General features: G+C 50.7%; 2 protein-coding genes across 2 annotated transcripts in view; one reads left to right on the top strand and one right to left on the bottom strand.

Moving 5' to 3' along the window:
- Nucleotides 1–1,012: 1,012 nt before the first annotated feature.
- The window catches only part of DPP7 (dipeptidyl peptidase 7), a 23,213-nt gene continuing 1,250 nt past the window's right edge, over nt 1,013–22,975 (top strand). Inside the window, exons 1-12 of the mRNA XM_055805821.1 lie at nt 1,013–1,148; nt 1,494–1,607; nt 4,858–4,997; nt 5,710–5,873; nt 7,735–7,870; nt 10,782–10,863; nt 12,549–12,715; nt 13,901–13,961; nt 21,248–21,366; nt 21,438–21,594; nt 21,910–21,974; nt 22,770–22,840. Coding sequence (XP_055661796.1) covers nt 1,070–1,148; nt 1,494–1,607; nt 4,858–4,997; nt 5,710–5,873; nt 7,735–7,870; nt 10,782–10,863; nt 12,549–12,715; nt 13,901–13,961; nt 21,248–21,366; nt 21,438–21,594; nt 21,910–21,974; nt 22,770–22,840 — 1,355 coding nt within the window. The 5' untranslated portion in view covers nt 1,013–1,069. The remainder of the gene's footprint in view (nt 1,149–1,493; nt 1,608–4,857; nt 4,998–5,709; nt 5,874–7,734; nt 7,871–10,781; nt 10,864–12,548; nt 12,716–13,900; nt 13,962–21,247; nt 21,367–21,437; nt 21,595–21,909; nt 21,975–22,769; nt 22,841–22,975) is intronic.
- LOC106112076 (kelch-like protein 9) lies at nt 13,947–21,241 on the bottom strand. Its single transcript, XM_013294340.3, has 4 exons — nt 19,225–21,241; nt 17,683–17,935; nt 15,693–15,853; nt 13,947–14,513 (listed from the first exon to the last, which is right to left on the bottom strand). Exons 1-4 carry the CDS (start codon nt 20,281–20,283, stop codon nt 14,115–14,117), a joined length of 1,872 nt encoding a protein of 623 aa, XP_013149794.2. The 5' UTR covers nt 20,284–21,241; the 3' UTR covers nt 13,947–14,114.

The raw sequence follows: 22,975 nt of genomic DNA, 5'->3' as shown, positions 1-22,975 counted from the left end.
CCCAGTAACTGATTTCACGCTGCTTGTGACTGGCTCTCAGAGCAGCACAAGCTCCCTCTCTCACCAGTATGCCCAGCCACAGGGCCACCAGTGCATCACCACCATGGGGGGCCACTCCGCTATGGTCACACAGCTGCACCCTCCAGACCTCCTCTCTTCTGCTGCTCCCTCATCCACCGTTCCTCACTGGGGAGGGGACCACAAGCCAACAAGCCTGATCCTCACCCTGATTTCCTCCTGTGCTGCACTCCCTCTTCCCTCACGCTTACCGGGTACTGAGCTGAGCGGCTTTCACTCCTCCCCAGCTCTTCCCCCCCACCACGGAGGGGCCCAGAGGTACCACTACTTGGTCCTTGCAAAGGCCAGCACGATTCTGCCCCAGGAGGCAAACGCTGCAGAGGTTTGAAGAGCAGAAGCCACCAGCGAGGCCAGGGTGGGGACACCCTGTCCCCTACCCTGCAGCTCCCCCCAGACCTGGGGGGCCACCACAGTGGCCTAGTGCCAGTGCTGACCCTCCTCACCCTCAGCCACACGCGGAGGTCCCGGCACCAAGCCCAGAGCCACGATGAGCAGTTAGCGCACACAGCACCCCTGCTGCCCGCGGCGGCCAGCAGCGTGACCGGGGGGCTGTGAGGCACCACACGGCCCCTCAGAGAGGGCACAGAGACCCCCGCCAGCCACCCCACTGCACCTATCGCCACAGGCCCCTCGCTCCTATCGCTACAGGCCTATAGCCACAGGCCCCTCACCACCCTGCCCCACCGCTGCGTCCCCGGACTGGCGCTGAGGCTCCTACCCCGACCCCTGCCGCCCTCCACGGGGCCCAGGGGGGGGCGTCCGGCCCAGCCCGGCCCCGCATGGAGCACCCCCAGGCCGCGGGGGGAAGCAGCCCCAGGCAATGCCCCGTCGGCAACATGGCGGCGCCTGGCGAGGCGGTCCGCTCGCACAGTCACGTGAGGCGGCGGCAGGTCGTCACGTGATGCCGAAAGCCGGGGGGGGGTGGGGGGTGTCATGTGACCAGCCGCGGGGTCCCACGTGGGAGGGTGGTGCGGTGTGTGGGGTCCCCAGGATGGTTGTAATGGAAGCGCTGCTGCCGCTCCCGCTCCTGCTTCTCTTCCCGGTGCTGCTGCCGGCCGGCGCGGCTCCCGGTGGGTGTCCCGGGCCGGGTGCCCCAGCCGTCGTCCCCCCCAGCTCCCCGGGCCGGGGTCCCCCAGCCGGTCCCTCTTTCCCCTCCAGCTCCCCGGGCCGGGTGCCCCAGCCGTCGTCGTCCCCAGCTCCCCGGGCCAGGCCCCCCAGCCGGCCTCTCTTTCCCCCCCCAGCTCCCCGGGCCGGGTCCCCCAGCCAGTCCCCTTCCCCCCCCCCCCCAGCTCCCCGGGCCGGGGTCCCTGCTCCCTTCCCGCCCCCCAGGCCTGGTCCCCCAGCCGGGCCCCGGGCCTGGCCCGGGGGGTGGGGGAGCTGGGGGCCATTTTCCAGGTGCTGATGGTCCCCTGCAGCCCCCCGGGCAGTGGGCCTCGGGCTGGAGGAGCACATCTTCCAGCAGGTGCGGGACCACTTCAGCTTCGAGCCCCCTGGCAGTGAGACCTTCCCGCAGCGGTACCTGGTCTCAGGTAGGTCCCAGGGCTGTGCTGTGGCTGAGCAGCGCCCAAGCCTGGCCGTGGCCATGGCAGGGCCTTGCTGTGGCTCAGAGCTTGTTAAGCTCAAGTTTTAATTGTTCCTGTGCTGAGCTGGAGAGCCTCTCAGCCGGGAGAGCTGTGATGGGCAGCCGGGAGCCAGCAAGCTGAGTGCCAGCCCTTTGTGAGCCAGCCATCCTCCCTGCCTAGGCCGGATCCTCCTCGCCTTCCGCTCTGATGGGTGCCGGTGCGGGGATCCTTGCTCCGCGGGCAAGGGCAGGCCAGGAGCAGCAGCTGCCTGAGGCTGGCACCAGGGCTGGCTCTGTGCATGTGTCTTCACTTGGCCACAGCATCTCCTACAAGTGCAATTCAATGCTCTGAATATAGCAGGAAAAACAAATAGTGACCTAAACATTGCATTCGGTGCCCAGCGTTCTTAGGAGTTCAGATAACTCCTCTTGGGTCAGTGTTTTGTGTTGTCTAAAACCCTGTGACTTTACATAGCTTGAGCCACGCTGAACAAGGAGTGCTTCCAGCCAGGAGCCGTCAGCATCTTCCTTTTTAGCCAAAAAATGAGTTATCTTCCATGCAACAGACAGTACGAGAGAGAAAGCTTTTCCAAACAGCATGTGACTAAAAAGACAGCAATTTCAATAACCAGCATCACATGTCTTTCAATCCTGCCTGCTTGGAGAGATCTGTAGGGATGAACAAAGGTGGAGCTGTGGATAGCACCAGCCCAGCCTGGTACCTGCCTGTGCCTGGGGCTTTGCACGCAGGATCTCGCTGCTGTCCCGTGCCCGGGTTCATTACCCGGTGCGCAGCACCAATTCACACACCGAGCCAAGGTATTTCTACTCTTTCTAGTTTTTGAAAAGTAGGGAGCTGGGTGGTAACCCACAAATGCCTAGCTCTCCATCAATATTGTCAAGTTTTGACCATCGGAGTTCAGCAAGCAAAGACATCAGCCTTTGTTGGTTACAAGTTACATAATTCCTTGATCACCTAATACCCAGTTTCCTATTTGCCAAGTAATTCTTAATTACTTTGTTTGCTCAGTCTCAACTTTTTGGGTCTGGGGGGTTTCTTCAGTTGGTGGTTGTGATCTCCCCCTGCTTTCACCTTTCACCAGGCATGAATTCAAGGATCAGTTCAGCCCAAAGATATGGGAATAGCAGTGAATTTTGATAGTACACCCAAGGCTGAAATTTCAATAATTAAGTGGCCCTTTTTGAACAGAACTTTGGGATCACCTGGTTTAAAGCATTGCATATCTTTTGTTTTCTTTTTAAGGTGTTATATCTGTGTGTCCTGGGCAGAGCTGGCTATTTGTTAAAACCAAAACATTAACGTTGCAATCCAGCTGGTTTGCAAGTAGTTTCTTACTCAAAACTCCTGTGAGTAGTTCCATTCCCCACTACTGTTTCTTGTGCAATACAAGACTTTTCAGATTATCAGGGAGATACGGAAGGAGCCTTGTTATTTCACAACAAGGCACCTGACACTGGAGGTTTGCTGGCAGTTCCCCAGGATTTCAGTCTAAAAATAGATCCCTTTTTAAGCAACCTGTCTGGTTTGGGTTTGGCTCCTGTGAATGGTTGTTTACTCCAGGAGCCACGAAGCGTATCAGAAGAAAAGCCAGAGCAGAGATAGCACTTCAGTTTCCTACCCGATACCCAAAACAATGCAACACAGGATCAGCCTTGTTGTTAACCGAGCGGCAACTTCACTCATAAAAGGCTTGAAATCCATTTCCAATCCTAATTCTGCTTTAGCTAGTCGGTGTTGAGAATGCAAAGAATTAAATTCAGGCATCTCTGTTAATGGAAACAGCCTCGTGTGACATGCTGCTGCAGCGGCAGCCACAGGACAGCAGTTGTTGGAGGGTCCCTGTGGATGATGTGGCAATGTGTCGAAATCAACACTTAACTGTCTGAGGTCTGTTGTTGAAGAGAGCTGTTTGTTATCCCTCTTAATTCCTGTGCAAGTCAAGACTAAGCTAAAACCAAATGTTTATTAAAGTCAGCAAGCATTAAAGCAAGTGTTTGTTAGATACGCAGGTATTGACATCGTGGGTCAGCTTGTCCTGCCAGTCTCAATTTGCCTTCAGTTAGTAACAGATCTGAGAGTGAAACACATCATCTTCATACATCATCATGTATGGATGTGATATATCATGAGAGATGTGTGTTGCATATATGACATATATCATCAGCAGCATATCCTGGGCTGCATCAGAAAGTCGAGGGAGGTGATCCTGCCCCTCTACTCTGCTCTGGTGAGACCCCCGCCCCGCAGTGCTGTGTCCAGCTCTGGGGTCCCCTCTGCAAGAAGGGCATGGACCTGTCAGAGCAGAGCCCTGGAAGTGGCTGTGGAGGAGGGCTGGAACACCTCTGCTGTGGAGAAGGGCTGAGAGAGTTGGGGTTGCTCAGCCCGGAGAAGAGAGGGCTCTGGGGAGACCTTATTGTGGGCTTTCCGTACTTAAAGGGGGCTTATAAGAAGGATGGAGAGAAACTTTTTAGCAGGGCGGGGTGATGGTTTTTAAACAGAAAGAGGATGGGTTTGGATGGGACGTGAGGAAGAAATTTTTTATTATGAGGATGGTGAGATACTGGACCAGGTTGCCCAGAGAAGCTGTGGATGCCCCATGCCTGGAAGTGTTCAAAGTCAGGCTGGACAGGACTTTGAGCAGTGTGATCTAGTGGAAGATTTCCTTGCCTATGGAATGGGGATTGGACTGGATGATTTTTGAAGGCCCCTTCCAACCCAAACCGTTTATTGCTATGTGATTTACAGCTTGACTTTACATTGTACATCACAGTAGAAAGATGATGGCAATTCCCTAATGCCCCTTTTGTGGGAAAAGTGATCTGCCCAAGTCTTTTGGGTTGAAAAGGGCAAGTAAATAGGAAATTGCTCTTTGGGGTGGCAGCTGTTTCCAAATGCCTCGCAGAACTTGAGACTGTAGGGATTTTCAGGCAAAAGTGAAAGTTCCAGGTCATGTGCTGATCTCATGGAAGCTCTTATTTACCCCCTGCTCAAATGAGAGATTTTTGTAGCCTGACCTTTCTACCCCCTTTATTCCCCAGCTCAGGTCTGGGGGATCAGCCTGCTCAGAGTTCTCCCTTGTTAAGTTCCTGCCCAAACTCACCAAAAGTAGAGTAATTTCATGCTCATGTGGTTTGTTTTCTTTTTTTCTTTTTTTCTGTTGTTCTTTTTTTTAAACTGCTTCTGTCAATTGTCTCAGCAAAGTTCTGGAAGAAAGGATTTGGACCCATCTTCTTCTATACCGGCAATGAAGGTGACATCTGGACTTTTGCTCAGAACTCAGACTTCATATTTGAATTAGCAGAGGAACAGCAAGCACTTGTGATTTTCGCTGAGCATGTGAGTATTTTAATCTTTATGCATACGATAGTCTTGTTCTGTTCAGGATTATGGAATTCAGCTTTCTGCAGGTCCAGAAAAATAATAACCTCTCTTGCCATGAAGCTGAAATATACCTGCTGTAAGCTTTCTCCTCGTGGTAGCGGCTCTTCTTTATTTAACTATGGCTTCTGATTTTTTTTTACTATGCCTACCAGCAGTCCAGGATACTACTGTTCCAGTAAAGCCTGTGCCATGGTGTATTTGCTTTAGACCAGTGCTTTTGTAAGATGTTTCCACAGGCCTTGAACTCCACACTGGACTAGAGGGTTATTTTGTTCCGATAATATTTTATCTCTCTAGCCTGTGAAGTCCCAAGCCAACCTTTCCCACACCAGTCTATTAAATCTACTATCCCACAACTTCTGCATGCAGAGATTACCATGTTCCCTTTTCTAGCTGGGGATTTCAGGAGAGACACATGTGCCAAGGGGCCACTTGGTACCCACTGAAGCAGCTTATTTTGGGCTGTCCATCCTCTGCAGGATATGGCCTGAAGGTCTATTTATCAGCTGCAGGAGACAAGGCAATTCCTCAGTTACAAACCAGTCGGAGGACACCACGTGCTGTTATTGCTTCCCGTTTGTGCACGCTGATCACAGCTCTGTAGTGAGGGCAGAGGAGACCCACAGCTTGACACCCACATTTCCACGGCATCTCTCTTTCCTTTTAGAGGTACTATGGGAAATCTCTTCCATTTGGACTTGAGTCAACACAGCTGAAGAAGACGGGTCTGCTTACCGTGGAGCAAGCCCTTGCGGACTATGCAGTGCTCATTACCGAGCTTAAGCAGCAGTATGGTGCTGCTGCCTGCCCTGTCATTGCTTTTGGAGGCAGGTAAAGGTTGCGTGTGCCTCTTCCCTTCTCAGCATCCTTTCCCAGCCATAGTCTTGCTGTTCTTGTAGTTTGGTTCTCAAGCAAGTTCTGAAGGCGGAGCTTTAAGCTATCTCATAGAGGAGGTTTGCCTGTGCCTGAGCTCCCAGGAGCTCATCCCCAGGTCCCGGTCAGCTCTGCCATCAAGAATTAGTCTCAATTTGTGGTTGCTTTGGAGAAGCACCACTGACTAGATGTTTCGAGGCATGTTCAAGGTACAAGTCAGCCAGAACTGCAGAAAATGGAAATCTTTCAGAACGTTTTACATTGGAAAAACAGAAAACTAATAACTGGTAAAACATTCTTTCTTATACCCCCTGTATTTATTAAACACAGCCTCTTTAACAACAACCAGCCGTTTTTATTGTAGGCCCCTTTATAATCCTGCTCTGCAACCTGCTGCTTGGTTCCTTCTCGCTTCCTAGCAGGAGCTCTTCCCCAAAGTGCTAGCTCTGTTGATGTCCTTGTCTCTTGAATGGTTCCCCATGCTTGTAGCAGAGGGATGCTTCCCTTTAAGAAGCTTCCACCACGTACAGGGCTCCTAGTTCAGTTGTAGTGACCTAAAAAGCATTTGAACTGACAGTTATCATTAACCTTCCACATAACCTGTGGTGGCAAGTGGACTGTTGATCTCAGGAGTGTTTGTACCATGGCTATGAGGACAGTAGCTAGTGTAAAAAGAGCCAGGAGCTGTCCTGGGATGGGGAGATGGGAGAGAGAGTCAGGAAAACCTGCGAGCTGGGCTGGACGTTGGACTACAGCTCCATGTGTGTAAATCAGAGTTGAGGCTGCAGCAACCCAGAACAGCCCTAAACCCAAATGAAGAATATGGAAACACAGCAGCGTTGGAGCAGCACAGCATTTCCCATGGGAGGAAAAAACCCCATCCCTCTTCTGGTGCTTAGAACTTTGCCAAACTTAACCTGCAATTACCTGTGGCAGGTTTCAGCTATAGCCTGTTTCCAAGCCCAGGGTTAGAGAAATGTGTATTGCTTTGCATGTGGGTGATGTGAGAATGGTATTTACTCCAACCACGTGAGGTGGGGGGAAGGGAGACCTGGATACCTGTAACTTGGAGCTACTAATACTTGTAACTTGGGGTTAGACCAGGTTTTACCTGCATTTTGGGGCTGGCATTTGCCACCCCCAGGAGTGACCTCAGAGTTACTCCACAGACGTTGGTATATGAGTAACTTTTGTCACCTTGGGTTTGTCTGGCAGCTCTTGATATATCTGCAGATGGTGGCCCTGGCACTGAAGCTTCCAAGGTGGCTTTGAGTTTTAACGTGTTATTTGTTAACATCTCCCCTTCCCTCTATCTGTGCTGATCATCTATCAGCTGTTCCTAGGGGTGCCCATGGATAATTCCCAGCCCTAGAGAGGGCTGTATATTCTGGAGTGTTCAGGGACAGCCTTTGCTGAGAGCCTAGCTAGCCTTTATAACCCTGTATGCAAAATGTGTCTCCTTCCCCTAAAGAACAGCGACAGCTTTGCTTGAGCATCACTTGGTCCTGCACTGCAGCTGTCAGGATGGGTGAGTTAAATACTGGGGCAGGGTTTACGTTCGGCTGCAGAAGCAAACTGGGCTGCTGTATTCCCACTGGAGCTGCTGGGAGTGTTTGGAGAAAGGCCAGAAGCACACATTGTGTGCTGCTCATTGGCCATAACTGGATCTTTTTTATGTGAGGACAGCAGCTACTAGATGTCCATAAGCTTCTCGTTGCCTGGGGTTAGATGAACCTGTGAGTGCTGGCCTGAACTTTTGAGTGACTCTGTTATAAGTTCTCTGTTAAAGGAGATAACTCTTTTGTCTCTCCTGTGGCAGCTATGGAGGGATGCTGAGTGCTTACATGAGGATGAAATACCCAAACATCGTGGCTGGAGCGTTAGCTGCCAGTGCTCCTTTGTTGTCCGTGGCTGGGCTTGGAGACCCCACTCAGTTCTTCAGAGATGTAACAGCAGTAAGTAGCGTCTCTTTTCAGGAGCATTATTTTCTTAAAGGAAGATAGATTTTTTTTCTTTTTCCATGCGTTTGAACAGACACCCGTCTTCCCAACATAAGCAAGTGCTGGGCAGGGAGTGCAATTAAATGGGAACCCACAGGGGAAAGCAGCAGCTGCAGATGTGATGGCTGGGCGCTGCCTTGGCTGTGGCAGCCCAAAGGTGAGCTCTGAGGAGCAGCACAACTCCTGTTCCAGCACCTTGCTTTTAGTGGTAACTAAAGATTCACTTTCCCATTTCTAGTGACTTGACCATATTACAACCTGAAATTTATCCTTTGTGCCTGGCTGAACTCCCTTTGGATAATTTATTCTTCAATCCTCTCCCAAAATGCTGTATTTTGTCTTGATTTCAATGATTCACAGCAGCTCCTTAATCCCAAGGTGACTGCATTTCAGTGGAGAGCTTGGAAATCATCATTTCACTAATTAAAGGTATGTAAGGTGTCCTGGGTTCACTTAAAACCAAAAATTAAATGTGGCTTTCACATTTTGAGATCATAGGACCCATAGGAAAGTGGTATTGTGCAGAACTGATATCTAGTTTATAAGAAGCGTGCTACCTGGTAGTACTGAAATCTGGTGACTGTGTCCGTTTTGCCTCTTTTTTGACATGAATTTCTAGATCTGGGTGACACAGGTGGCTTTGCATGAACTACCCGTGTATGAAACCTGTGATCTTTTTGCTCTTATTTACATATATGACAACTTTCTTTTGATGCAGAGACTTAACAGGACAGATAGCATTACCAGTAAGTGTAAAGAAGAGACAATCATATGAAAATAAACGCAATAGCATTTGAAACTCTGAAGTTTATAAGAGAAGATACCTTGTTTTAAAATTATACATTTTAAAACAAAAAATGTAATACCACTTAGTCATCTAACAGGCCCTACAGTGGGAATTATTCCCTGGTTGAAGCCATTTCCTTCTCAGAAACCCTGTTCAGCTGGTAGCTCTGACTTGCTTCAGCTGCAAATATGCTGTGAGTCATTACACACCCCTGAATTGGGGCTTTGACCTTTTCACGTGAAAAAAAAAAAACAACTTCCCAATTCATTTTTAAATATATTCTCTCTGCAGCAGTAAGCCAGCCTCTGGGCTGAGTTCCTAACCAGGCACTTCGTGTTGTTTTCAAAGTAATTCCTTCCACCGTCAGTGTGTTTGCATAAAAGCAATCTGTGCCGCTGAAATCTGAATTCAGTGCTCTTCTTGGTGAGAGAACACCCCAGAGAGCCGTTAATACTAACGAAGGCACAAACCTTTGATGGATCATTGCGGGAGCGCTCTCTTCCCCTGAGTCAGAGCGCGCTGCCTCAAAGCAGCTTTCTCTGTGACCGTTGCTGAGCTTTTCCAGCTCACAGGGGAAGTGAGAAAAGGGCAGAAAGTTGATGTTGTGGAAGATTAGGTTCTATATTCCACCTGCCCTACCTGCAACCAGGCAGAAAGCCCCTGTGTGGATACTACACGTGCAGCCCCATGCGTGCTTCCCACAGGGGTACTGCTGCAGGGGCTGTTCAAGCCACCAGCTTGGGTTGGTTTAGGCAGCTGAATTAGGTATAATTAGGTGTGATAGTAAAGCTGGCAGCCTGGGGGGGAGAACAGCTTCCCTTGGAATGGCTGTAATGCCTCCTCCCTCTGCTGCTGTGACGGCTCAGCTGAACCATTCCTGGATCCATAGAGGAGAACGGGAACATGTGGTGGTTCCTTAGTGTGCTGGGCAGCGTGCTGCAGCCGTCCAGCATCGCCTAGTGGGGAGCTCAGTCCAGCATCGCCTAGTGGGGAGCTCAGTCTCGTGGCAGCCAGAGCAGACCTGCTCTCCTCTGTCCCAGGTCAATCTGTCCCCACACTCCAGTTAGAACTATTAGTAGGTGAAGATCAGTAAGCACATCCAGAAGGAGATTTGGAACCCCTAAAGGGATGCCCAGGTAAACTGTGGAAAAAGCCACAGTGACTTCTCTAAGCATAACTATTGGCAGAGTTAGGAATAGAAGAAAGGTCTGAAATCTATTTTTAGTAGAGGCTGGGTCTTTGTAAGAAAAATGCTTAGTTAGTGATTTGTGGTTACTTAACCATTGCTCTAGTAAGGGTAAAGAGACCTTAAAAGAGCCCTAATAATTATTTTTATTACAAAGCACCGGTTGCCAGCATATCTCAAACTGCCTTACAAGCTGACAGAAAGAGTTTGGGTTGCTAGAGCCTGCAGTGACAGAGGCAACTTGTTCCACCAGCAGAACCAGCCGCAGCTCTTCAAACATACCTTAAAGTGCTTTTTCAGGATCAGTAATGAAAAATTTTCATATCCCAGGAAAAAGGATATGGCCTTCTTGGTCATCTGGCAGGTCACTGGCAGGTTTAAGAAGAGCAGGTCTTGGTTCCCAAAGCAGCGCTCTACCCTCTGTGCATAACTGACTTCTCCATGGCTCATTCTCATGGACAAAGTGCAGTTGGAAGGACTCTATTGTGTGTTTAAAAAGGAAAAAAAAACCCAAACAAAAAACAACCAAGCAAACTACTGGGCTTAGCAGCCTGGCACCCACTTCCCATGTCCTGGCCAGGTATGTGTGTCCTCTCGCTGCTTTGTGTTTGGTCCAGTGGTTCCATAAGTGCGTGCCGTTCTGTCTAACAGCCACCCCACAAGGCCTGGAGAAACAGCTGCTGCTTGGTCTGAGCTGTGCAGACCACTGGCTTCTGCTGGGGTGTGCTGCTTGGAGCACAAGGCAGATGCATGGTGTCACTGCTCCTGGAGGCACGGATGAGGTTCTGACCAGCGGGCCAGTATCCTGGTACTTCTGGCAGTTCTTCCCAGTGCAGCCTCCACATCTATCTCCTCTGTGCAACTGTAATCCTCTGTCTTTTCTGTCCCATCAGGACTTTCAGAAGTCCAGCCCAGGCTGCGTCGCTGCTGTCCGCAAAGCCTTCCAGCAGATTAAGGATCTGTTCCTGAGTGGAGGTAAGGAGAGAGCCCTGCAGGTGGCTTCCCAAGGGCAGCCAGTCCCAGCCGTGCAGAAAACAGTTGTTTCAGTTTTCCTTCGGCTAGGTCCTCCAGCGGTTCAGCTAAATCAATGCAAATGCCCACCTGGCTGCCTCTTTCTGCTTATACAATTGATTTTTGATTTAATGAGCAGTTTCTGTTAGCATTAAAATTAGTAACCAACACCAAAATGAAAGCATCTCTGTGGGGGCTTGTACAGTGTTAATGAAACTGTCTTTTCTGCACTGAAGTGCAAAAACACCTGCATTTTATGGTGGTGAAGTATCATGTTGCAGCAGATACTTGTCCTCAACACCCACGCTGTTGTGAACTGTTGGGGTGGATATGACAGCTGCATGGCTCGGCTCACTGGACATATCTGAGAGAGATTTGAGATGCAATCTAGGTCTTGAAGCAGCCCTCACAGTCTCTTTCACCTCCAGCCTTGGACAGTTAGGTGAAGCCAAGGACAGAGACTGGTGAGGATCTCTGTAACATGCCCCAGGTAGGGCAGGTCATCGTGGGCTGATGCAGCATCTCCTGGGAGCCCTGTGTGGCGCTGGAACAGCTGTGGTGGGTTCTTGGTCTGCCTCAAGCCCGGGCTGGGTCTGTGGTGCTGCACGTCAGGGGCTGTGTGCCTCCGAGAGCTGCTGTCGCTGCCTCGCTACAGCACTGGTCCTGGAATTGCCCAGAGCAGCCAGGAGTCCAAACCTCCTTTTAGCTTTGGGTCACAGCGTGAAAAATACTACTATTAAATAGCCAAGGTCTTCGAGGTCTGCCTTTCCGCAGCGGGGTGGATGAGGTGGTCATATTTAAGGTTTAGGCTCTCCAGTATCCAGAGGCAGGTCCCAGGCTTTTGATTTCCAAGGAAAGACAGCCAGGCTGCAGTGGGCAGCGTGTAGGGTAGGATGGGGACCGACGGGAACTGCAGCTCCAAAGTGTGGAGGATACAAATGAAGGGAGCAGCTTTCTCCAGCAGAAATGCAAAGGTGTATGAGTGCGTCTTGGAAGTGCATCCAGTATATGAGCGCATCAGTCTTCCAAGATGTATTTTCTGACTCCAGCTGACCTCTCTGCATCACACTGAAGTTTGAAGGCACGTCTTGGGAGTCCTTTGTGAGGGCTGTTCTCTTTTCAGTTCTTACTGGAAATGCACCCAGCTCCCAAGGAACATTTTTTTTTATTTATCCACGCCCCACTCCATTCTTCCAGCTTTTGCCAGTTCTTCCAGCTGTTGATGCTCACTGGGATCTGTATACTGCACCATGCTTTCCTGCATAACAGCTTGCCTGGTGACACATCAGACCCCAGGGAGGGAGTCCACAGGGGCGAGGGGGAGGCAGCCAGGCGGGGCGCTGATGAGGATGGCTCATACCAAGCTGCTCTCGCTGTGCCAGCGGGGACTGCTTCTGTCTCAGTGGGTGCTGGTTCCTCTGGGCTTCCCAGGGAGGTGTTGGCTGCTCCATGGGGCCAGAGTGCAGGGTGCAGAGATGCTGATGCCTGTACATCCACGTGTGTGTAATTTTAAATGTAACGGGTCCTTCCCAGTAGAAACTTCATCTGTGTGTTACAGCATCTCCTTGCTTCTGAGTGAAAGAAGATGCTGCAGCCTGGTATTGTTTCCCTCTTGAAGTCTGTGTCTTTCATTTTCCTTCCCTCTGCAGCCTACGATGAAATCAGCAGCAAAATGGCCACGTGCAATAAGATCTCTAACAAGGAGGATGTTTACCAGCTTTTTGGGTTTGCTAGAAATGCCTTCACCATGATGGCCATGATGGACTACCCTTACAAAACAGATTTCATGGGTCACCTCCCTGCCAATCCAGTGAAGGTGAGTACCAGGACGAGGGTGAGGATTGTGGTGAGAATTGCTACTGTCAGGCACACACTACTGGTGATGGTGATGGGGAGGTGATCGTGGATGCTTGTGGTGTTTGACCTTGGCTGGACACCAGGTGCCCACCAAACAGTTCTGTCACACCCCTGCTCAACCAGAGAGGGGAGAGAAAATATAACTAAAGCCTCATGGGTCGAGGTAAGGACAGGGAGACCACTCAGTGATTACCATCCTGGGCAAAACAGACTCAGTTTGGGGAAATTAGAGCACAAAGAGCTGTGCAAGCTTGTTGACTTCAGCTTTTGAGCACTAAAAACCTGTCGCTTTTTAGAAAAGTACTTTGTTGTAGCCCACCTCAACACACTTTCATAGATGTATTATTTTTCTGGTGGGGAGGGACCGAGTTCTAAAAATTAGACTCCTTGCTAAGCATCACCCAGGCTGATGGGATACCTCAGAGTATAATGTACGGAAAAGTCTGCTGCCCTGGGGACTGGAAAACCTGTATGCTTCCGAGAGAATGGGAGGTGGTGAAGTGTGGGAAAAGACCTGGTTCTCAGGGGTTGCAAATACTTCTCAGACGCTGGCTGCTTTTGAAAGGCCCCAGATCACCAGTTGCTGTTGCAGTTCTTGGTCTCTTCTGGTGTGCTCTCAGCGCTGCTGTTCTCTGTTGCACTCCAGCACACGGTGCCGATGGAACTTTATTTGCCTCTGGCCTTGTGGCATTTATGGTTCAAGTCCTGGAGCAGAACGCATGCTGTGCGAGAGATCGTCCAGGCTGCGCTGTACTGGGAGTCAGGAGATGCTCTCTCTGGCTCCACTGGGCATGGCGTTCCCTTCTAGGGTCTGTTTAACAACTTGTAAAAAGGAAATATTCTACCCTGCCTTTAGAGGGACATTAAAATATTCTGATTGTCAGGGGAAGGAGCTGTTGTGTATCACTGTGGCCTCTGCATAGCTGCTTGACTTGGTAAAGGAACTGTTTGTCCTAGCCCTGTCTCCTTGTTTCTGTGTATTTTGCTGCTAGAATGGAGGAAAAGAAACCTTGAAACCTGTTGCAGTAGGCCCTTGGAAAGTTGCTGAACTATAAAATGTTTAAGTGGTAATTTTAATGACCTTAGCCCTTCCGCGAACGGTTAACTGTTCTGTCTGCAATTTGCCTGTCATTTTCTCACCCAGGTCAGCTGTGAACAAATCCTTGCGCACACAGATGCAATTCAAGGCCTGGCTGCTCTTGTTGGTGAGTTAATATCAGTTTGAAGTCTTGTATTTAACACCCTGTTTTCTAGAAGCACCTGTAAGTAGAGCCTTGCGTTGTTGGCTGGCAACTGCAAGAGCTGTTAAAACTAATGTCTGGGCAAACGCTGTCAGATCTGTCTGATGTGTTTCCATCCTACTTCTTTTCTGAGGTAGAGTGGGACTCTTGTTTCTTTGTGAGGAACAAGCTGAGGGTAGATTTCTTCCTCCTGCCCATGGGGGAGCACTTTGTGCCTCTCCCCATCTCCCCAGCTGCATCGACTGGGGACAGCTTAATCATGCAGGAGGCATGATCCACCAGAGCTTTAGGCAGGCGGCTGGCTTTCTTCCATACCTGCTTCTCTGTGTCGTACAGGAAAACACTGTCTTCTTTCCTCATGTGCTGCAGGGACCCACCTCCTGCGAGGTAGAGCGTGGTGTCATGGGCTGTGATGCTGAACTGGCAGCAGCTGAACAGGGGTAGCGTTAGCGTTGTCCACTGATTGCTTACGGGGCAGTAATACTCAGTCTCGTCGACGTGAATCCATTCCTCCACCTGCAAAGAACCAGACCGACACTCACCCAGCAGATCATACCTCGAGCGGGCTTTACTGTCACGTCAGGCTTGCTTGGTTCGTGATAAAGGAAACCAGCAGCTCAACGTCTATTTGAATACCATGGGGCTCAAGGTGCCGGATTTTTGATCCACATTTAGCAGTCAGAGCCTAAAAAAAAACTCTAATAAAATACCAGAATGGCACAGCTCTAAAGGAGCTTGCTTTTTCTTGGGAAAATCAGAGGAGTGAGCTGAGCAAGGTGCCACAGGGACCTGCTGGAACTGGCATGGGCCAAATCCTGCCTGCTCACCAGACTTCTACACATTACAAAGGAAATCATCGAAAGGGGGCTGCATTGGATTGAATTGTGGGCAGTAACTGAGATTGTGTCATCTGGAGGAATTTGATGTCAGCCTCGATGTGCAGTTTCTCTCTGTAGGTTTCTGTCTCTTACTCAGTGAGCAAGCAAGTAAGATGCCCTCGTTCCTTCAGAAGAAACTGTACCCATCGTGGTCAAATGGGGCCAGGCCCCGAGTCTTTACACTTTCAAATGGGAATTGATGAATGATCTTTGAAAACTCAGTTCTCTGGGCTTCAGGGAGTGGGATTCTCCTGAAGTGAGCTGGTCAGTCCTTGTCAGGTCTCTTCCCAGAAGGCTGGGCAGCACTTTCCCTCCTCTTTCAGATCTGGAAAATCCAGGTTTGAAGAGATTTCAGTTGCATTCCAGGAATAGAGCCCATCTTTCCTAAAATCTAGGCTGGTCCTCACCGCAGTCCATTCCTCCTCCTGCCTGCCAGTGTTTCGCTCCCTCTCAGCTCAAACAAGGAAAATCAGGTGGTCAGTGTGTTTGGGGAAGGTGCATGGGCAGTTCTACGTTTGGGTGTTCCTGTGTTAGCAGGCTGAGCCTCCACTTTGTTTTCTTTATTGAAAAAACGGCTTTAAACAGCCTTTGTACTCTAGCAAATAAAGTGTGACAGCAGGGCAGCTTCTGATGTACATGATTGTGATGACAGGCACGTTTTCATGAGCTTATTGGCCTGACTTGCCACTGTGCTGGTGCACTAAGAGGCCAAAAATAATAAAGTTACTGATCAACCTGCTGAAATAAACCAGTCAGAGCCTAGCAACAGAGACCCCAGTTTTGGATCAGAGTTGGGATTAAGAGCAAATTAACTTACTCCTTTTAGAGTCCTTCCTCCAATGCAGAAGATCTTGTCCCTGGCTGCGGCCATCCCATGATTGCAGCGGGTAAAAGCCATGGCACTGTTGCCAATCCAGCGTCGGAGGCGAGGGAGGTAGCTGTAAGTGTCTCTTAAGGTTTTACCCCCAGAGAAGCCCCCTAGAAGGAAAGAAGAGATCTTGAAAATCCATCCTTCATGCTCTCTGACATCCAGCAAACCTTCTGCAAACATTAGCAGAGCTGATTTATTTAAATTTTTTTGCCTTTAAAATACCTAAGAAGGTCAGATTTAAAATTTCACCCCATTCTGCAGAGCTGATGCGATGTGAAATCTAAAACCTGAGATTCTTAGGTATTTTAAAGAGCATAAAAAGAAACCCAAACAAAACAAACCAGTTCCAGCTCTTTCTGTAAACTGTTTTCCACAAAAGGCTTTTGAATAAGCTCTTGGGATGTTTCAGGTGTAACCAGGAGCAGCTTTACTTGGGAAATCTGCTTCCAGCATACACAGTCACAGAATGGTTGAAAGAAAAGCATTCAAAGCTCTTTGAACTTTGGATTTTTGTCAGAAGGTCAGAGCCAGTCTGTCAGTGCTGTTGTCAACTTTTTCTCCTTATTAGCCACTTGAGTATTTCCGGGGTGCATTATTGCAGAAGGAGGGTGCTGCTATGGGAAGGATAAATGCCTCCAGCTGCCTGCCTGTTGAATTCCAGCCCGCAGAGAGGCTTTGCAAACAAGGAGGATGATTTCAGGTTGGCCGTAAGCCCCAGCTCAGCTCAGCGTGGGCACTCTGCCTGCATGGGGCTTGTGTTTTAATCTGGTACTGAAGTGATCCTCTTAATTTTTCAGTTTGCTTGGGCAGGGCTGTAGGCTGGCGAAATCAAATTTGCTGTTACCCCACTAGCTGAGAAGGAAATGAAAGCTATAGGTAGGTAAGATACCAGAGGGGTATGGTGTTACCCAGTTTAGGTTTCTATCGTGTGTTTGAAGCTCTGTAAGACAATTTTGTCGTCCCTCTCTGGTAGGAACCAGGGATGACAGAGGTTAAACAAGCTGCCTGTGGCACTGTGGGCCACCTGAGTCAAAGCAGAGACCTGAACCTGAGTCTCAGCCATTCCCCCAGCTGAACCATCACCCATCTGCAGTGCCAGCGCAGGTGCCCTGCTGTTACTGGGGTGCACGTCTGGGTGGGACGGGCTGTGTGCACCTTCCCTGCCCTTAGGGCCTCGGGTGTACGCTCCATCACAGAGGAGCGTCCTCCACTGCAGCTGAGGTTAACCTGGACTAGGTCAGCACTGTGATCCCCGCTGGCCTGGTTTGCGAAGCTGGGAGCCTACAGCGATGGCACTGGTCCGGTGCTTTTAACACAATGCTTTTCCGAGGACAAACCAAAGATTATCTTTCAAGTCCAAATCAGTAGCTGCAAAAGCTAATGATCCTGCAATGATTTCCTGAAGTGTTTTTAAACCCATGCTGCTTTATTGTTAAACGTCCTGCACCATCTACCAAAGACCCCTGTGAAGGCTGAGGATCACTTGTCAGGCAAGAGCTGCACAGGCTGGGTGGGTAAGAGGGCAAAAGCCCCTATTATCCTTCTTTTTGTACAGATTAACAAAGCGGCACAGTAGGGTTAGTCCCACATCTTCCATTCAGATTAATACCAGTGTTAAATCCCGTCCTCAACACTATGGCAGCCTCTTCCCAGTTTACCTTTTCAGACAGCAAAGCTTTGGGATTTAGCCAGGATTGCAAGGTCAGAAGCAAGCAGGGGTGTGGATTGCAAGCAGATGGTGTCACGTTTAATGTCTTGGAAAGAAAATAATTCCTGCCATGCAGGAGGAGGGCAGTGAGGCTGTGCTAACACAGCAGGAAAGGGGCACTGGAGCTGTGGGTGTTACTGGTGTGAGTGCAGGCTTTGACTCTGACATTAAGGTGCCAGCAAAAAGCAATGAAACTATATGAAAATAATCTGCTATTAGCTCTCTCACCTGAAATATAGAGAATTCCCTTGTGAGTTGCACCTGCGTGATCAGCGATGGGTGTGGGGAAAGGAGCTGTGAACTCCCACTTGTTGTCAGTGGGCTGGTACAATTCCACGGTGCAGGTGAGGGTCCCTAGCAGCGTCCCACCACCCACAGCCAAAATGCGATCAGTCAGCACATCCGCGTGGAAGCGTGTCCGCCTCTCCAGCATGCTGGCCACCTGGAGCCAGGAGGTGTTGCGGGGATCAAATCGGAAAACCTAGGATCACAGCAGATGGGTGATGGTTAGCAGAAGGCTGGGGTTAGCTTGTGTCTTGTGTGGCTTCAAGAGCTGGTAGGTGTTTTCCCTGGTCTGAGGAGGGCTTTATATTCAGACCTGGACAGGCTAAACTTCCAGTGCCAGCCAGCTGATGCAGCAATACCTCCCCAGTGGAGCTGGAGGCTCAGTTATGGCCTTTCTGCAGGTTTCGGGGGTCTGGGAAGAGGTGGTGCTCTCAGCTTGCAGCAGGCAGGAGGTAAAACACATCAGCTTAATGAAATACCTTTGTTTCAAACTCCAGCTAGCATGTGACAGCTGAAAACCATTTCAATGAGATTTAAACAAGCCCGTTTTCCATCTCTGCTATTGTTTGACTTTTGTAGTAAAGAAAGCAGCTGAGCTTTGCCCACTGCTTTTGCCCAGGAGAAGGCAGGAGCGGCTTCCCCTCCCCTCATCCCTGGTGGCATCTCCACAGGGGCACAGCATCTCTGCTGCGGCTGGGCTTCCACTCGTCTCTTGTTCAGCAGTAAATACTTCCTGGAGCTCGTTTTGTCAGTTCTGGTTAGAAAGTCAAGGTCACTGAGCCAGAGCAGTATTTGCAGAACCACATGCAGTGAGTGCTGAGCTGCTGCTGTAGCCCAGCACCAGGGCTTCAGCACCCTCACCCGCTGCTGCCGAGCTGCCTCCTGCCTGCAAGGCAGAGGAGACTTGCTCTTTGCAGCGGCGCTGTTGAACTAAGTACAAGGCTGAAATAAGCCCCCCTTGGGAGCAGGAGAAAGAAAACCACGATGTTTTTTCTAGTAAGCTCACTGAAGCAATCTAAGAAAACGTAAAATCCTGCACAAGTCTTTTTACTCTCCAGGTAGAAGGGGAAGGTCCTGGGAGCTAAAGGAGATTTGCTTTTCAAGGGCAAAATGAAGAAAGGAGCAGTTCTAAGCAAAGTGGTAGGCTTTAACCGTACCCCCTGAGCATGAGTCCTGTGGCAGCAGCAACAGGGGTAGGGTTTGTGGGGTCGCTTGGTTGACTGATGTGGACCTGGCTGAACCTGCACTGTGGCAGTTGTGTACAGATTAGGATGGCAGTTTACCGTAGGAGCAAGGTGAGACCAGGTCAGGACCTGATTACTTCCCAGACAGTTTGGAAGCTGTATTCCCAAGGGCTTTCACTACTGCATGCAGCACTGAGAGATGTATAGAGGTGGGAGGTCTACGGTGGGCAAGAGGAGTGACTCCCTCCCTTCCTCACCCTGCTGTTTTCCCCAAGGCTAAAGGTTTCTTACGTCTCCTTACCTCGTTTGATGGCTGCTTTCCCATGGGATCGAATGTGCACTGTCCCCCGATGACGAAGAGGAAGTCATTGATGACGGCCACACAGTGGTTGTACAGGGGCACGCAGAGGTCCCCGACCTTGCGCCAGGTGCCGCAGCTCTGGTCTGTGACCCACATCTCTCTGCACACGCAGTTGTCGGCGGTTCTGCCACCGGCCACGAGCAGCATGGTGGAACTGGAGCGGAGGTTGGTGCTCCGGGTCTGCAGGACCGGCTGGGCATACAGCTGCGAGTGGTAATCCAGAGCTTCCCGCAGGTACCGGCGGCAGCCTGGATCCAGCCTCATAAGAGGCAACTCCTGGACGTACCTCTGCAGATCCTGTAAATGAATGAGGGGGAGTCTTACGCGCCTTAAAATATCTGCTGCGTCTTTCAGCCGCGTGCAGTCGTGCTGCAGCCAGCTCACAGCAGCTCGGAACAGCTCCAGCTCACTGCATCCCTCAGCATCGGTCCTGTCTAAAATTTCACAAAGGGTTTCTCGGTCCAGGTCTTTCAAGCACTGAGGATCAGCCAGGATCTCTTTGTAGTGCTGCCCTACGTAGCACATGGCTTTCTGTCTCAGCTCTGCTGGGCCGAGTTTTTTAGCGATGTTAAGAACATCTAAGCAGTTCTCACAGTTCAAGCAATCCTCCAGAAAGCGAAAGCACAGTTTCATCACCTCCCGAACCAGGAGGGTTTCTGCAGCTTTGAAGGTCTCCTCAATATTCTGTAGTGAGAGGTCTAGTTTGTTGGAGTAAATGAAGTTGAGAACATTCCTCAGCCCGGCAGCACTGATGGCTTTCAGCTGGATGTGACCATCTGGGCTCCCCGCTCTTGTCAGGTTTCCAACAAACAGGACCTTGCAGTAATTACTTGCTGATGCTAAAATGATCTTGTGGGCTGGAAAGCGAACCCCTTCCGCCTCCAGTGTCACATGGCACAGCTTGCTCTGTGAGCGAAGGCTGCTGAGCCCTTCCAGGAGTTTCACTAGGTAGGTGTCTGACCCGAGCCTCGCTGAGCTGCCCCGCGAGCCTCGCAGCATCGCTCGGGAAGGTGTGTAACCCTGGAGCAGCCCCTGGACCCTTCACTGCACGCACTCAGTGCATCTCACAGGCAGCCTTCTGCAGCTGAACCAGTGACTTTATGCTTCAAGGGAGCTGGGACTGATCTGCCCATCCCACGGAGCCATCCAAAAGGCTGCAGGCTCCCCCCCCCCCCCAACAGCCTCCGCTCGGTGCTTGGAGCGCTGCGTGCCGTGCAGAGCCACGTGGGGCTGTTTGCAAGCGGAGCCATTGGTGCTGGGTATTGTACAAACCCCCCAGCATTTGTGGTTTTTCCCTGTGGGCTGTGGCACTGGCAGCAGCGGATGGCCACCAGTGTAGCTGCATTCCTTCTCCTCGCTATCGGGTAACTACCCATCCACACAAAAAACAGCTCATTCTTAGCGCCTCCCCAGCTACGCGCTGCCTGGTCAGGTGCTCTTTTATCTGGGCAAGCCTGCACATGCCGCCCTTCCCTCCTTGAACAACGGTCAAACAAAATCCTGTCTTTGACTGAATCTGGTCGGTTCGGACAACAGCTGCTTTCAGGGCTGGGGAGGGGGAGGTCTCGGCAGTTGTGTGCTGTTCAATTTGAAGCATTCAGCTCGTGTCCTGCATGCCGGCTCCTGGGTGCCGTAGGGACTGGAGGCTGGGCTCTCCCAAGGGTGTCTGAGACTTGCTCGGCTTTTGGCACAAGCAGAGATGGCAGGGAGCGCCTGGGAGCCTCTTCCTCCCTGCAGATACAGCAGAAGCAAAGGGTATTGTGCGGCTGGGCTGGAGACAGGGTGAAAGCTTTGGCATAAAGTTGGGATTCATAATCCAGCGCTGGTGCAGCCCCTCCTAGCCTTGCCCAGCTGGGCCAGCTGCCCTGCTGCTTGGTCTTGCCCATGAGGTCCGGGTGGGAGGCGGTGGGGAGACAGCAGAGAGGTACCGACAGCTTGGCTTTGTGCTGTTCCCACCCGGCAGGGGTGTTTTACAACAACTCCGGCTCAGCGCAGTGCTACGACATATACCAGCTGTACCAGTCGTGTGCTGATCCCACAGGCTGCGGCATCGGCTCGGACGCTGAGGCCTGGGACTACCAGGTAAGCTGTCAGACACACCAACAGGTTCCAGCTTCTCCCCCGCCCGGTGACAGCTCTTGTATGGCTTTTAGGTTTGCACCGAGATCAACTTAACTTTCAACAGCAACAACGTGACTGACATGTTCCCCGAGATGCCCTTCACGGAGGCCATGCGAGAGCAGTACTGTCAGAGCAAATGGCACGTGAAGCCACGAGCACACTGGCTGCGGACAAACTTTTGGGGAGGAGGTGAGTTGTGCTGGCTGCTCGTTCCTTTGCATCACCCCGTAGTCACCTGCCTGTCCCCTGGCTCTGCCCAGCTGAGCTTTGTGGGGACAGGCACAGCGCAATAACGAGTCCTGGCAGAAAGTCACAGCCTTGTGCTGACTTGAGCCAAACAGACCTTTCTGTACCTCCTTAAGAAAGAAGTGGAAAACCAAAAAAACTGCCAAGAATTTTTCTCCTGTGTTTTCTGTTCTTGGCCATGTTTGTTGCAGTAGCCAAACCCGTTTGGATAAATGGGCAGGCAGGAGGCCACTCAAATGTCTTCTCTCTGAATTTCAGACCTGAAAAGTGCAAGCAACATCATTTTTTCAAATGGAGATTTGGACCCATGGGCTGGAGGTGGGGTAAGCACATGCACTCCTGCACACCAAGTAGAGAGCAGCCTTTCCAGGTGATACACTGCCCCCCTTTCCCTTCCAAAGCAGCACTGGGGATTCATCTGTAGCCCATTTGAGCTTCTGCAAGCAGCTGTTTTCTGCTGAACCGTTCAAGAGCCTCGGGACATTAATGATGGACACATTGAATAGTGTTCATCAGCCAGGCACGCTGATGCAGCAAAGGTGGCTTCACTAGTGCAGACCCAGGGTCTGAGCCACAACCCGTCATCTTTCTGTGCCGAGACCCGGGCTGGGTGCTGACAGCCGAGCGCTCCTCGCTGTCTCTGGTCTCTGTGTACTTTGGGAGATGTTGCTGTAAGCAACTCGAACCAGGGCGTATTCTGGCTTAGGTTCAACACCACTTCAGAGCGGTGGCAGAGCTCTAGTTTAAAATATAAACCCCCAAATGACCCAGAACAGGATTTTGAGTTAGTTGAGCTCTTGATTGTCATGGAGGAGTTCCTTGGTTTAGGCTGTCTTGGCAATCCCAGCTGCAAGAGGAACAGGCTGCTTAGGGTGCATGAGCCCAAAGGAGTCTGTTACTTCAAACCACCCGGACTGGAATAGGTTTTCATCCTGGAGGAAGCTTCACTTCATTTGGGACAGCTGATTTGGCTCATTAAGACACAATATCAGCTGAACCAAGGACTTCTTCCTGTGCTTTAGCTAAGTCCTGCCCAGCTCACCTTCCAGTTTGTGAACTGATGTCCATTTCTGCCTGGTAACTTGGTGAGAGTTTGTCTCTGCTCCTTCTCCTTCCAGATCAACAGCAGCCTCAGCCCTTCACTAATTGCATTGACCATTAAAGGAGGCGCTCATCACCTAGATCTCCGGTAAGTACTGAACTCTGCTTTGGCTGACAAAAATCTTACTGCCCTGGGTGCTTGATCTCAGCTAGGCACAGCCCAGGGAACCAGGGAGATCCTTCACTTAAGGAGGACTGGATACCAGCTTGTTTGGAAGAGCAA

Source organism: Falco peregrinus, chromosome 1, assembly GCF_023634155.1.
Source record: "Falco peregrinus isolate bFalPer1 chromosome 1, bFalPer1.pri, whole genome shotgun sequence".
NCBI classification, from domain to species: domain Eukaryota; kingdom Metazoa; phylum Chordata; class Aves; order Falconiformes; family Falconidae; genus Falco; species Falco peregrinus.
The sequence above is the reverse complement of the archived record's forward strand: the minus strand, read 5'-3'. Positions and strand labels throughout refer to the sequence as shown.